At 38.4% G+C, this 13,670-nt stretch overlaps 1 protein-coding gene across 1 annotated transcript; it reads left to right on the top strand.

The window, feature by feature from the left end:
* Positions 1–457: 457 nt before the first annotated feature.
* Positions 458–6,754, top strand: LOC134628401 (homeobox protein OTX1 B-like). Its single transcript, XM_063475067.1, has 4 exons — positions 458–609; positions 2,498–2,696; positions 3,943–4,094; positions 5,334–6,754. Exons 1-4 carry the CDS (start codon positions 532–534, stop codon positions 6,123–6,125), a joined length of 1,221 nt encoding a protein of 406 aa, XP_063331137.1. The 5' UTR covers positions 458–531; the 3' UTR covers positions 6,126–6,754.
* The last annotated feature ends 6,916 nt before the right edge of the window (positions 6,755–13,670 follow it).

Genomic DNA, 13,670 nt, shown 5'->3' with positions numbered 1-13,670 from the left:
TAAAGCTAACGTTTAATTTAATGAATGTTAACATTATTTATTTTAAATGTTTCTTTAATTGTATCAAGGTTCCATCTCAAGTTTTGCACCTGAATCGTGGTTTTCTCGCTGTAATGGCAGCCGAACCACTCTCCAACTTTCTGACCTGAACTTTTCACTCATGTCACGTGATGTGGCTTAGATTCGCAAGGGGCGGGCTTTTCGGCGTCAAACTCGGGGGCTGGTTGGTCGATGTCGTGGCTTGTATAGGCGCAGAGTGCCATGATTGGCTCGCAGAAAGAAGGCCCGTGTGCTTTCTGGGCTCATAGAGGCTAGGGCCCTAGAGACGTTCATTAATCTCCATCCGTCAACGTCGGCTGGAGACAAAACGCTCGCGGAAGAGAGAAATAAGGCCTATTTTTTATTTTTAGTTTTTGTTAATTTCTCCGTATACGCATTTGTTTAACAGATCGAAGACAGGTGTGGTTTTCACGTGGAGCTTCCGAACCTTTTTTCTTACCTCTGCCAAATAACAAAAAAAAACTGCGCTTCATGAGGATATTTTTCTTGAATTTGGATCTTACTGTTTTGACACTTAAAAGGAATTTTAAAATAAGGAGCCCGAAGAAGGTGAGACTGAAATGTGTTCCTAATTTTAATTGTTCTTAATGATCTATTTTTCTTTTTCTCTTCGCTTGTAAACGTGTCTTTCGTTTTCCACTTTGAATACGTAATCGTTTTATCAACGAAAACGATCTTTAAAGGGCAATGTTTTGAACAGATTTAAAAACAAGTCAGTCAATCAAAAAATATAATTATTTATCAATGACATATTTCACAACTTTAACAACACAAAACTTTTAAACTTATCAATCGCTCCAGCTAAAAGTTGTTTTGTTTTTTTGTTCTTGTTTTTTGGGGGGGGTCTTACTTTCTATTCTGTCGGTGGACTTTCAGCCCGCAGCCTCCCAGTTACTTTCCTGATAAGGGCACTCTGCTAATTGTCGCACTGTTGATCTAATCTAAATTGTAATGGAGTTCATTTGCACACAAGTTTAGCATTTACATTGCGCGGTTTGTCTGCTTCCTGCGGTTATGGAAATAAGTCGGGCTTTATTTGGCGCTTGAGGCCTCAGTTCAGATCCAACAGGAGGCCCGCGGCACCTTCCAGGTGCTGCCAAACGGACCCCAGTGGATTTTGGAAATTCTCAGCCAATATTTAGCCCCACACTAATGTAGACTCGAGTTTTACAGAAAAGGATAAATGAATCAAATCCAACATGCCGGATATTCCCTGTAAATTTAGATATGGATGCTTTCTGCATTGTATCATGTCTTTATTGTTATATTTCCTTACCCCAATTTAGGTTATGTTACTTATTTGAACTCATTTTCAGCGAAAAGCAGTAATGCTACATGTGTCAGATGATTACGTGTGCCATTTTGCACATTTCTTTTCTTTCTTTTTTTTTCAGAAGAACTGCTGGAGAAATACAAAAGAAATAATAAAATATGAGCTAGGACAGGAATAGCAAATACTTCTTTTTTTAGTTTATTTCATCACACCGTTAATTTATAATATTAAGATCTAGTGAGCAACCACTTAAGACTCAGATACCTGCAACGATGTCTGCTTGAGAAAAAAGTTCATTTGGACTGATGCAAGCCTACGTTGCTGCAGGTCGATTTTATTGATCTATTGAATTAATGAAATCATAATGAAGATCTGAGTGATAACAGGGCTGTTAAAACATCCTGGTGGATGTTTAAGAAAAGTCAAAAATGTGATTACTAGATTAATAGTTTAGCGGGAGTTTGAGGTTTTCTTTATGAGAAAAAAGAATTCAGTTTCCCCCGTAAGCATTTTTTTGGGGGCGCGTGGGGGAGGGGGGGGGTGTCTCTAAACTGATGTTATCTTCCAACACAGGCAAAGTTCAGGCGTTTTGTAACACTTTGTTCCAGTTTATTTTTACTGCTGGAGTTGGGGGTTTTTTCCCCAGCACAAATATGTGAAAAGGTTCATATGTTTGTGTTTTCCTTTAAGCTTTTTGGCGGATAATTTGGTTTTCAGTGATTATTATTGTTCATAATACATTAACATTCATGGGCTAAAATAATTTTAAACGCCCCAAATATAAAATAAAAATATAAAAAATCAAATGTTTAAATTGGCGATCAACATTATTATACTTTTTCTAACAGCATAAAATTGTATTTGTGTTTTTCGTGTTTTCAGAGTGTTAAAGGCTGTGATTAATGTTTGGGGTTATTATTATTGACAGGCCTCTCCCCAAAGTCAAGTTTTGCATCGTTTCTGCGTATGTGGTTTTTTGTTGGTTGTTTTTTTTGTGTGTGTGTGTGTGTGTGTGTTTGTTTTTTGTGAGTTTTATTTCTCAGCGAACACTTTTTTTTTTGCTTGCGTGATAAGCTTTGAGTGTTCACTTACGAAATTACCTCTTTTCAATAAGTTTCTTTTATTATGAGTATTAATTGTCGCGCATCTGCGTCTCACAACCAGCAACCAGAGCCGAACACAGGGAAGCTGAATACTCGACAACCGGGAGATCTACACCTGCCCTCTCCGTCCAGACTCCGGTCTCTCCTCCCGCTTGCTTCTAGCATGATGTCCTATCTCAAACAGGCCCCGTACGGCATGAACGGGCTGGGCCTGAGCGGAGCTGCCATGGACCTGCTGCACCCGTCTGTGGGATATCCCGGTAAGGATCCGTGAGCTGCAGGGTCGGTGCCAAACTGACGACTATGTGAACTGGAGATGCAACATACTGAGACGGGGAGGGAATCGATTCACTTTCCTATTCCATGAAAAAGCATTATAAAATTATCATTTGCCGTCTGTAACGTAGAAATGGAGCCGCAGTTAGAAAGTCCAAAAATATCAGTCTCAGATTACAGAGGCAAAGCAGGAGAGGCGTTTTCTCTAGGTGCAGAAGTGGATTGGTTAACTCACCAGGACACCAGAACAGCTGACTAGTGCGCGCATAATATTCCTCCACGCTTTTCTATTTGTTTTGCAGTTTTCAAGCTTTAACCATGCTTTAAAACAAGTTGTACAAACTGATGAAAGACCTCTTTTTAATTTCAAAGACTCTGACCTGCACAGGCCCATCTGCTCAGTGTCCCCCTCAGTCATGCTGGTTACCCCGATCGCTGCAGAGACTCTATACTGTGAACTGAATAAACTGAGTGGCAGTGGCAGATATGCAGTGGCATATCTGGGATATGAGTGTTTAAGTTTTTCATTATCAGACTGCAATAATTAGTGCGACTTATAGTTCGAGTGTATTACTAGTGACATTACTGGGTGGGCCCGGACCCCTGAAGCCCGTGTTAACGCTGGTTAGCTGTGAGAACCATAACGCAGACTACCGCATGAGTTTCAGCGAAATTATTCCCAATAATATCCTTATAATAATAACCAAATTGCCATAGCCTAAAAGGTGTTTTGCTTCAAGCTAATGGGAGGTTTGGTTTATTTTCCGTTTTCGTACTGCTAAGCAGTGAGTGTAATGATTGTGACAGATCCCTGCTAAGTCTCATATTATCGTCCTTTAACATTTTTGTAATTTCGATGGTGAATTTGTAAGGAGCACTGTTATCTGGTAAATGTTCTTATTAGATAAATTACTTTGAAATCCAAAAGTGAAACTTCAAGACCGAACTTTGTCATTGCTTTATTTCGGAGTACTTCGCAAGACCTTAATATGATATTTCATACAGGCCTATCACTCTCCTTTGTCTCGATTGGAGGAAATGCTTATATGCCAAGATTTATATAATCTTAAAAAGGAATATAACTTCTGCATCCAGAAATTAAAAGCAAAAAACTTAATGAAGGTGTGATATGCTCGAGGTTTGGAAATTTGTAATTTGGCACGAGCAAACTAGTATTATACGGTATTCAATAGACTTCAGTCCAATACTAAACGAGCACTTCGTTTTCAGCCAACCCGCGGAAGCAACGCAGGGAGCGAACCACCTTCACCAGGACTCAGCTGGACATTCTGGAGTCGCTGTTCGCCAAGACCCGTTACCCGGATATCTTCATGAGGGAGGAGGTGGCGCTGAAAATTAACTTGCCGGAATCAAGAGTGCAGGTCAGCCACACACAAAACCTGTTTCCTGGTTTAGAACTTAAATCTTTAAATGTAGTACAAGAAAAGGCACTTCCCTGCACCGAAGTTGTCGTTTTACATTTCGTGGCACCTTTCGATGGATTTTTTAAAACCTCAGGCATCTGCATGATTGTGAGAAAAGTCTTTAATGTAAGGGAAGGATTTGGCTGGGCTGTGGCAGAACGTAGGGCCACCTTTTGATGTGGTGAGCTTTCTTTAAAGGAGGCTCTGAAAGGTTTTCCATGGCTGGCTTTAGCAGCCCTCTGCTGGGATTATAGCATATCTAGGATATGACACTATGACAAGCCCAGATATCTGTATTATTATTTCAGCTGCAGTGGTTGATTTTCTTATGGAGATTTGTATTTAAAAAACGCTTTTTAAATTGATGTTATAAACCACAGTGTCATAGAACACCAATTTACATTTATATACTCATCATATAGTTGTGACCGTAAACGCCATCACAGGATTTATTAACATAAAATGCGATAAAAAGGTTTGCTATAAAAAGAGTTCTTATGTTAGGATCAAAAGGCAGTTAATATAGTTTAATACAATCTTTTGAACATTATGAAAGCAGTGTATCAGACTTACAAGATGTAATGTTTCAAAACTTAAAATTTATTTACATTTAAAAATCAAAATATTTTATAATACTTTTACTTATCAGCATTTTCTACTTTTTGCAAAATATTTTCTAAAGCATATCATCACTTATATACATCACCACAGCACATACTGAAGGAGGCACCAGACAAAAGTTTAAAGTTAAAGATGTCGCTGGCATGCATTAGGTATTTTTAAAATATCATCAATACTGGACATTGCATTCACCGCAATTTGTAATTTACATAAACATCTTAGTGTTAGATACCTTGAATTTTTGGCAAATATAACCAAAACAGTTTGAAAAAATGAGTAAGAAACACAGTTTTGTTTTTAATTGTTTTTGTTTTCATAATTTTTATTCATTTCATTTCAAATATTTTTAGTGCCAAAAACATCCCATATTTACACATTCTAAAGGTTAATTAATTAATTTATGTATTTATTGTGCAAGTGTGTACAAGAGGTAAGGTGGGATGACATGAGGAAGTTTAATAACGAACAGCAACAGCAAGTGTTTCCTTCCTGCTATTTCAGCCAGGTTTTACAGTTTGTTATTTCTGACCTGGTGCATGCACGATGATGACCTTTTGACCTCTTCTCCTTTCTCAGGTCTGGTTTAAGAACAGACGAGCCAAGTGTAGGCAGCAGCAGCAGAGCAGCAACAGCGCCAAGGTAAAACCACTGAAGAAGAAGTCATCTCCAACCAGAGAGAGCACTGGTTCAGAGAGCAGCGGTCAGTTCACTCCGCCAGTAGTGTCCAGCTCCTCCTCCACCTCTTCCTCTTCATCCGCCTCCTCTTCCTCATCTGTCTCCTCTGGTCTAAGTGGACCTGGTCTTATTAGCACATCTACCTCCATCACTGCTCCAGTGTCATCCATCTGGAGCCCGGCACCTATCTCACCAGCACCAGCACCGGCCACTCTGCCTGACCCTGCCGCCCCTACCAGCGCGTCCTGTATGCAGCGCTCTGTGTCATCATCTGCAACAAGTGGAACGTCATCCTATCCTGTTTCCTACAGCCAGACAGCAGCAGCGTACAGCCAGGGTTACCCGGCTTCAGCATCAGGTTCCTATTTTGGTGGTGTTGAGTGCGGCTCATACTTGGCACCCATGCATTCCCACCATCACCCGCACCACCCTCACCAGCTCAGCCCAATGACTAGCAGCTCCATGTCAGGACACCCACATCATCACATTGGACAGACGTCAGGACACCACCATCATCACCACCACCCACCGCACCACCACCAGGCATACAGCGCACCCAGCCTCGCCTTTAACTCCACAGACTGTCTGGATTACAAAGAGCAGACAGCAGCTTCAGCCTGGAAACTCAACTTCAACGCCTCCGACTGTTTGGACTATAAAGACCAGGCCTCATGGCGTTTCCAAGTGCTGTGACTTCCTGCATTTTTTTTTTCTTCTGTGCTTTTAAAGAAGAATTCTTTTTGTTGTTGGTGGTTTATTTTTGGAGATCCTTTAAAGTAAAAGTAGTGACATTTGAAAAAGGAAAAAAGTTTAACTGTGAGCCAATCAATATGATTTGAAGCCTCAACTTTGACTGTGTGCTTTTCAGTGGAGTGATTCATCCAGGATTATTTTTCTACTCCAAGATTCAAGACAAACTGACACTATACCTTTTGAAGGCCTTTATTAGTAAAACTTCAATGGAACATTTGTTATAGTCCAGTCTGGGATTGCCACACAGATCATTCTTCAGAAGATAAACACATCCTCTCTGAGATTAATATACATTAGACTTTTGAGTTGTCTTTTCTTAGATCTGAAACAGGATGCTGCTATCATTTTCCAACATGATTCTTGTTGAGGAACTGTGGGTATTTTATTTTGGAGACTTAATTGCAGCAATTGTTTGTAAGGTGAAAGATTCTGCTATTTGTTCTCTGCAGAGGAAAGAAAATTAAAAATGTGAATTTAGACACGCAACGTTAGTATTGCATTGAAATTTGAGAGATGTACATTCGTGTCTTTATAATAAAGTCTTGTATAAACATGAACAGTCTAACGAAACTTTTATTCCTAAATACAGAATGAATCTCATCAACTTTAGCTAGTGAACAGCAGTTTAGAGTATCACACAATAACTAGCTTAGTTTTAAAACAAACCAGGCTAAACTGGCTTAACTGGTGTAAATATGGTCACATGAACAACAGTTTGAACATTTTTACTTGTTTTATTTATGGTGTAAGTTGTTGCTATGGCACCAAAAGGCATTTTTTATGCTTGGTTGAAAAATATTGCTTTAAATTGATTTTTTTTTATTTCAGAAAGATTTCACCAAGTGTTTTATTTTTCCTTTATTCTATTTAATTTATACATATTAGCACCTGGAAACTTGGCCAATCATTTCACCATGAGCAGGAGATGGACTAAATGCCTAAAAAAATGCCTTATAGAAAAAATAATGGAATTATAGAAGCAGCAAATGAATGCAACACCCTGAAAGTAAATCTCTGGGGTGTTGCATTTAAATTTAAGATAATTTTAAATGTATTACAATGTGTGTAATTTGTTACATAGTTTTTTACATAGTTTGGTCATAGTCCTGACGAAGAACTAGGAGGAACTCGAGGACATTCAGTGAGTCAGTGATAAAATATGTTTCAGAGTGAGCCATGAGAAAGTTCAATTCATCTGAATTTGTGAGTTATTACCATCTTGGAGAATTTTCTATCCTATTCACTGACTCTTTATTCAATGAAAAAAATGAGCATGCCTGAGAACAAAATATACCTAGTAGGTAAATCAGGTAGGAACGGGATTAAGTAAGAGACTGATTAAAAAGATTAAAACCAACAGCAGCAGATCTATCACTCTAAACATACTGCAGCTGAATGTTAATACAACCTTAGATATATATATATATATATAGAGAGAGAGAGAGAGAGAGAGAGAGAGAGAGAGAGAGAATATTTCATTGAATTAAATACACGTTAATTTTAAGAACTATCAGCTGCATGCATTAACTTTGCACTCAGTTGTAATGTTATCTCTGGCAACCAGAAGAAAATATCCAAACAGCATGTCAATAATCAAACCCCTCCTTCCCCCCTGCAGTGATGGGCTCACAGCCGGGCAGGTTAGCAAACATGTACACTGGCATCCCTGCTGTTTGTTTGGCCATGTCGACAGTAATGTACAACTTATTTGATCCAAGGGAAAAAGGGACGAATCACGATTTTAATTAAGTGGCGTCCCGCTTCCTCACTGTGTCTGTCCAACAGCTGGACAAACAGCTTTTTGTAAACATGGCATCAGCGCTGTGTGTTTACCCGCTCTGCATCCCGCTGGGCTTTAGCTGCACGCACCACAGATTCACGCAAACATGAGCCGAGATTTAGCACATTAGAACAAACTAATCTTCAGGCCATGTTCAGCCAATAAATGCAGTTTCATTTAGAGAAAGGACACTTCCCTCTGAATGCCTGCTTCATATGCCTTATTGTGCAGTGGGCCTCTCCCTGAGGGTATGAATATTTACTTTCTGAATCCTTGTAGTGACTAAGTGACTCTGCTTTTTCTGCTTCTCAGTTTTCCTGAAGGCTGCTGAAAACAATGATTTCACAGGCGATCACCTCACTTTTCCTGATGTAACTGCACTTTCGAGGATATTAAAGTTTCCTCATGAGTGTAGTTGATTTAAAATAAATGATTCATAGAGGAGATGGTAGCAACACAGCAACTTCCTGGACTTAATGACAGGAGATCAGTCTTTATAAAAATCTTGCTAAATGTGCAGGTGAACGCAAATGTTTTCAAATTCCTCAGACACAAATAAGCACGTACTCATATTTCAGTTTTTATGTTTGTTTGTCAGTTACAGAGTCCATGATGCATTTTGTCTAAGTTAGCACAAAGACTAGAAACAGAAACAGAAACTATATTACATCGTGTCTTTACTAGAGACTGAGACCTCTGTTAAATAATATGAATTGTTGTCAGATAAGCAAGTGCTACACACAGCTAATATGTTTTAGTAAGATATCAGTTATGTGCAGATTTTAATTTTAAGCCCACCCAACAGGTGTTTTTATAAATTAATAGCACTTTCATTAAAAAAAAAAAAGCATCAATTTTATGACACAGGGATGATGGAGTGTATCCCAGCTGTCACTGGGTGAGAGGCAACGTACACCTAAGACACTCTCCAGTTTATCACAGGGCTAACACAGAGAACCTGGTAACCATTCACACCTACAGACAATTTAGAATCAGTAATTAACCTACAAAGGATATATTTAGGAGGAAATGAGGGTACCAAGAGAGAACACAGACAAGCAGACTCTACCCACACATTCACAAACCTGTACACATTCACACCATACATTCACAATACTGTATTTGCAACATTCACAAACCAAGCAGCTTATACAAACCCAGAACCTTCTTGGTGGAGGTGACGGTACTAAACACTGAAATCTCTGTCAAACAATGTGCTGCGCTCTACTGACAGCCAGTTACAGTCACATTCACATTTGCTGCCAGTGTAAAGACACTAATTAACCCGACCAGTTACTATAAATAAGCAAACCATTATTATTAAATATGTTTATACATTTTCCATTTTTTTTAGATTGATTTTTTTTTCCTCTCACTCCAATTGCTTATCCATGGTTGTGTCATTCAGGTCAGCTAGGATTATAGGAACACTGTATTTGCATCATTTTGTGCCTGGGTGATAATAAGCATCATTAAGTCAGGCGTGTCAAACATAAGGCCCAGGGGCTGGAATCAGCCCAGCAAAATCTCCTCCAAAATGTAAAGGAATGCACAAATTTTGGACTTTTAACTCTATTTTCATAAGTCTTACAGAAGATGAATTTTCTGTGAATTAACAAAATCTTTCTATTTTCTGTTCACAGAGTCATGCTGACATATTTCTTTATCATGTAGAAAAAGAGTGCTGTTGAAACTGCACTTCTTTTTCTTATATGAATTAAATGTATGGTACTTAGTATTAGGATTCAAGTCCAGTATCAGGATTCCTCCAGCTCTATACAAACAGAAGCATCTCTGTAAAGTCCTGGAAATTTCTAACTTATTCCTAAATTTGCCTTGATTGCATTCCTCCAAATTTATTGCTGCACGTCATGATAGTGCATTGATTGTTAGATCAATACACTATCACAATATTTGTGTGTATGTGTGGTGGGGTTTGTGTGTAATCATGGCAAAATGTCATCTAAGAGACACCTATAGCAAACATGTACTATACTTTGGTAGGTGTTTATCTGTGAAAACATTTATTGAATTCAGGAATTAATTCTCTTTCTCAAGTAGAGAAACTAGAGAAAAGCAAAATTGTGTTTCAATTTTCCTGCAACAGATAATTTATTTACCCCACGTTTTTGTATGCTGTTAGAATTTAAAAGAAGAAAAAAATCAAGGAAAAGTGGATAAAAAAAAAAAACAAGTAAGTTATAATTTTGAACATTTACAGACTGCATCTCTGTGTGTATAGTTTCATATGGAAATCCCTTTTAGCATGGTGGGTAAATAGATTACTACCCTGAGGGATTAAGGATTGCCTTACTGCTGGCCCACTAATCCCAAGCACAGACTGTCAAGAGCCCTGACATGTCCGGGACTCCTTCAGCACAAAATGGCTTCTAACCTGTTTAAGAAGCCAATCTAGTCCCACACACACCCACTAACAACGCCACTTCCTCCACCACCAACATGAATGTTCCTATCAGAGCTGTCACCAATGGAAAAGACAATGACGTTTGTCTTCAAAGTGGGAAGATTAGATGCTGCATGAGACAAAAGCAGACTCTTTGAAGTGATTTCTCTTCACGTTTCAGCAACTTAGCTGCACAGGAAGTTGGTGAGATTTATAAACTTCAGTCAAACTTAAAGACGTTTGTGTTCAAACCTATGAACATTTGAACGATTTCAGGGCGTGAATGAGTTTTTGGTGTCTTTCAATTTCTTCTCTTAAGAACTTCAGTTTGCTTGTTCACAACATACTTGTAATAGTAAAGTAATTGTGTGTGAACTTTTATTACTGGCTGACAAAATGGAATGATATGATAACTAAAGTCCTCTTAACCATCATGGACACACGGACTTCATATGCATTTTGAATGTAACGATTTAGATCAATTATTTTTAATATTAATTTGAGAGTGTGGGGACAGCATGAGTGACATAGCTAAAAGTTTCTGTAGTCTTTGGATGGAGGCATCATGTTATTTATGACATTTATGCTTACACTAATAATATGACAGTGTAGGCATATTATTATTGATATATACTATCAGTGCTTCATTGATCTTTTAGCTTGTATGTCATTGTAAAACCCCTTGTAAATGTTTATCTATGCATTTGTAACAAGTTAACCTTTTGTCTTTGTGATTCTGTGTGTAAGGTGTGGACATTACTAATCAGTTCACCACTAACCAATTCAATAAGTGTATCTGTACAATTCCAGGACAGTAACCTATTGTAACATGAAAACAGCATAGGCTGCACCAATACCGATACCCTAAATCAGAGAGAGATGGAGTGTGTCTTGTTTTCAGCTTCCTACGTTTGATGCGTTTTCTTTCCAAGTGCCTCCCAGTTCTAAGGTTGTGCTGGCTGAAGCATGGTCTCTCCTTGAAACAAATGGCGATAGGAAATCTCTTTGTCAGGACCGTGGCTAAGCCTAATCTAATGATTCTGATGACTGGGGGCTGTACTTAGCAGATTGCCACTGGTCTGCTTCAAACAAGCCGCTACGGATGGAAGTTTCCCAAGGATTAACACTTAAAGAAGAGCAGAGAGGGAGAGAGAAAGAAAGAAGACAGTCTGTGCCTTCTAGGGAATCCCCATTAAGTTGAGACTTGGGGTGGCAAAGAGGAATGTGTTTCTGCTGAGCTGTGATCCTGGTCTATTTCACAAGTAATGGAAAAGCTGGCCTCCTCCATTTGATCTGTGACCGCTTCCAAGACTGAAACATGCAACTGCGACCGTTCCCCTGTCATATAATCTGACTGTAAACATGCACCAATTGATGGTAGACGTCATTTTGGTCTCTGTTAAAGAAGTAAGTAAGAATCTGCATCTGCTTTCTGTCATTTTTAAAGCCTCCAACAGCAAAAACGTTTGTGCTTCAACAAAATACTACTGAGGTTCAGAAGAAATCCTCAGAAGGATCGACTGCAAAGTACAGGCCTTTATGCAGAAAAGGACATCCAGTGGGAAATGGTGATATGCAATCAGATATATCAGCTAACTAATTTGCCTAATCTTCATGGGGCTTTAGAGTGTGTTGAAAAAGAAGATAAAAAGGGGCTAAAGGAACCATCCCAGACATTAGTCCCTGGAACTAAACATTATGAGGACTTCTGGAGAAAACACAGCATATGACAATAAAAACTTTGTTTGACAAAAATCGTCACTCAGAATGGAAACAACACCTGGCCAATATCTTGAAAGATTTTTAAATGACAGATGGCATAATCATAGCGGTCAAAACACACAAGAGCAGCATTTACCCATAAACAATGATTAACCACCGTAACTGTCACTGGCGCTGTATTGACTGGAGTAATGGGGGTTTCAAAATGGGAAGCACTATTTAAGCAACCCTTGGCACTAGAAGTAAATATCCCATTCTTTTTTTCCCAGAGGCAAAGTCTCACGTCACAAGTCACTATAATGGCTTAGGTTGGAAGTAGCTCTGTTTTCTTTAGAAAACATCTAATGGTAAAAGATACAAGTGTAAGCATTTGTGGTTTGCATAAAATCTGATTTCTCACAATGAAAAATGTATTAAAACTGGTGGCAACAATTTCAATCTCTATGATCAGGAAGTTAAGGAAGTGTGACATGCGAAAATGCTGTTTATTTTATCTTTCCATTTAAAATCTAGGACTTATGATGACAATCATAAATCGAGATTACCTTTATCATAGTAGTTTTTTAAACTCAATGAAACTGCCATTTCAACTTGACCTGGTCAAACTGTGTCCCTGTACTTATCTAAAATTTACCCTGACAAGTGTTTTTTAAGCAGCATTTTTTTAAATTTTATCCCATGTCAACAGCATCCACAAATGACACAGTTTCACTGGTAACCTGCAGGACTTAAAAAATCCCAAGTCGTCTTAATGTTAGACAAAGACCAAGTAAAACAGACTAAGACTAGCCTGGGAAATATCTGCTATGAATAACAAAAATAAAAACAACACAAAAAAATCACATATTAATGCAAAAACACTAAAAATATTATGTTAATAGAGAAGCAACAATTAGAGTCCTTCTATTGAAGATCGTAGTGAACATCTTTAAATTGTTTGAAACCTGTAGCCATGAAACAGAAGACACTATTTTTCATTGTTTCCAATAAAACAGTTAGTCTCTGTGACACCATTCTGAAACGAAACACAGTTTCTTGTCCACAAATTTCTATTGTATTGTTATTCAATCACTATGAAAACGTATCATTAATTGAGCATTCCTGGATGGTTTTGTTTCTAGAGCACCAGTAACAAGTCAGAGCATGTGTGTGCAGGTTTCATTGCTGCTGTCACTGCTTTGACAGACAGGCTTGTGCAACACAAGAACCCAGGATTAAATTTAGCCAGGCAAAAACAAACACTGATGTTTTAAAGAGACTTTTGACCCACTTTAAACTTCAGCCATGTTCTTTTTTTGCAGCACTAAGTGAGATCTTTTGGCTGAAATCAGAGTTAGTGCCTGATCTGTTGCTAACTACTGCTATAGACTTTGCTTTTGCAAACTCTCCGAAGTTAATATATAGAGTAGAGAAAGTCAGCGGTTTGATCCCTGGCTGCTCCTGGCTCCATGCCAAAATATCTTTGGGTAAGATACACTAACCAGATGTGTTCATCAGAAACATAAAGAAAGGGCTTAGACAGTCTCTTAAAATTTGGCAAACTTATCCCATTTCAACTTAGAGAATCATGGGAATATTT

Source organism: Pelmatolapia mariae, linkage group LG6 (genome assembly GCF_036321145.2).
Source record: "Pelmatolapia mariae isolate MD_Pm_ZW linkage group LG6, Pm_UMD_F_2, whole genome shotgun sequence".
Lineage (NCBI taxonomy): Eukaryota > Metazoa > Chordata > Actinopteri > Cichliformes > Cichlidae > Pelmatolapia > Pelmatolapia mariae.
Note: the sequence above shows the minus strand (reverse complement) of the source record. Positions and strands in the feature narration are given on the sequence as shown.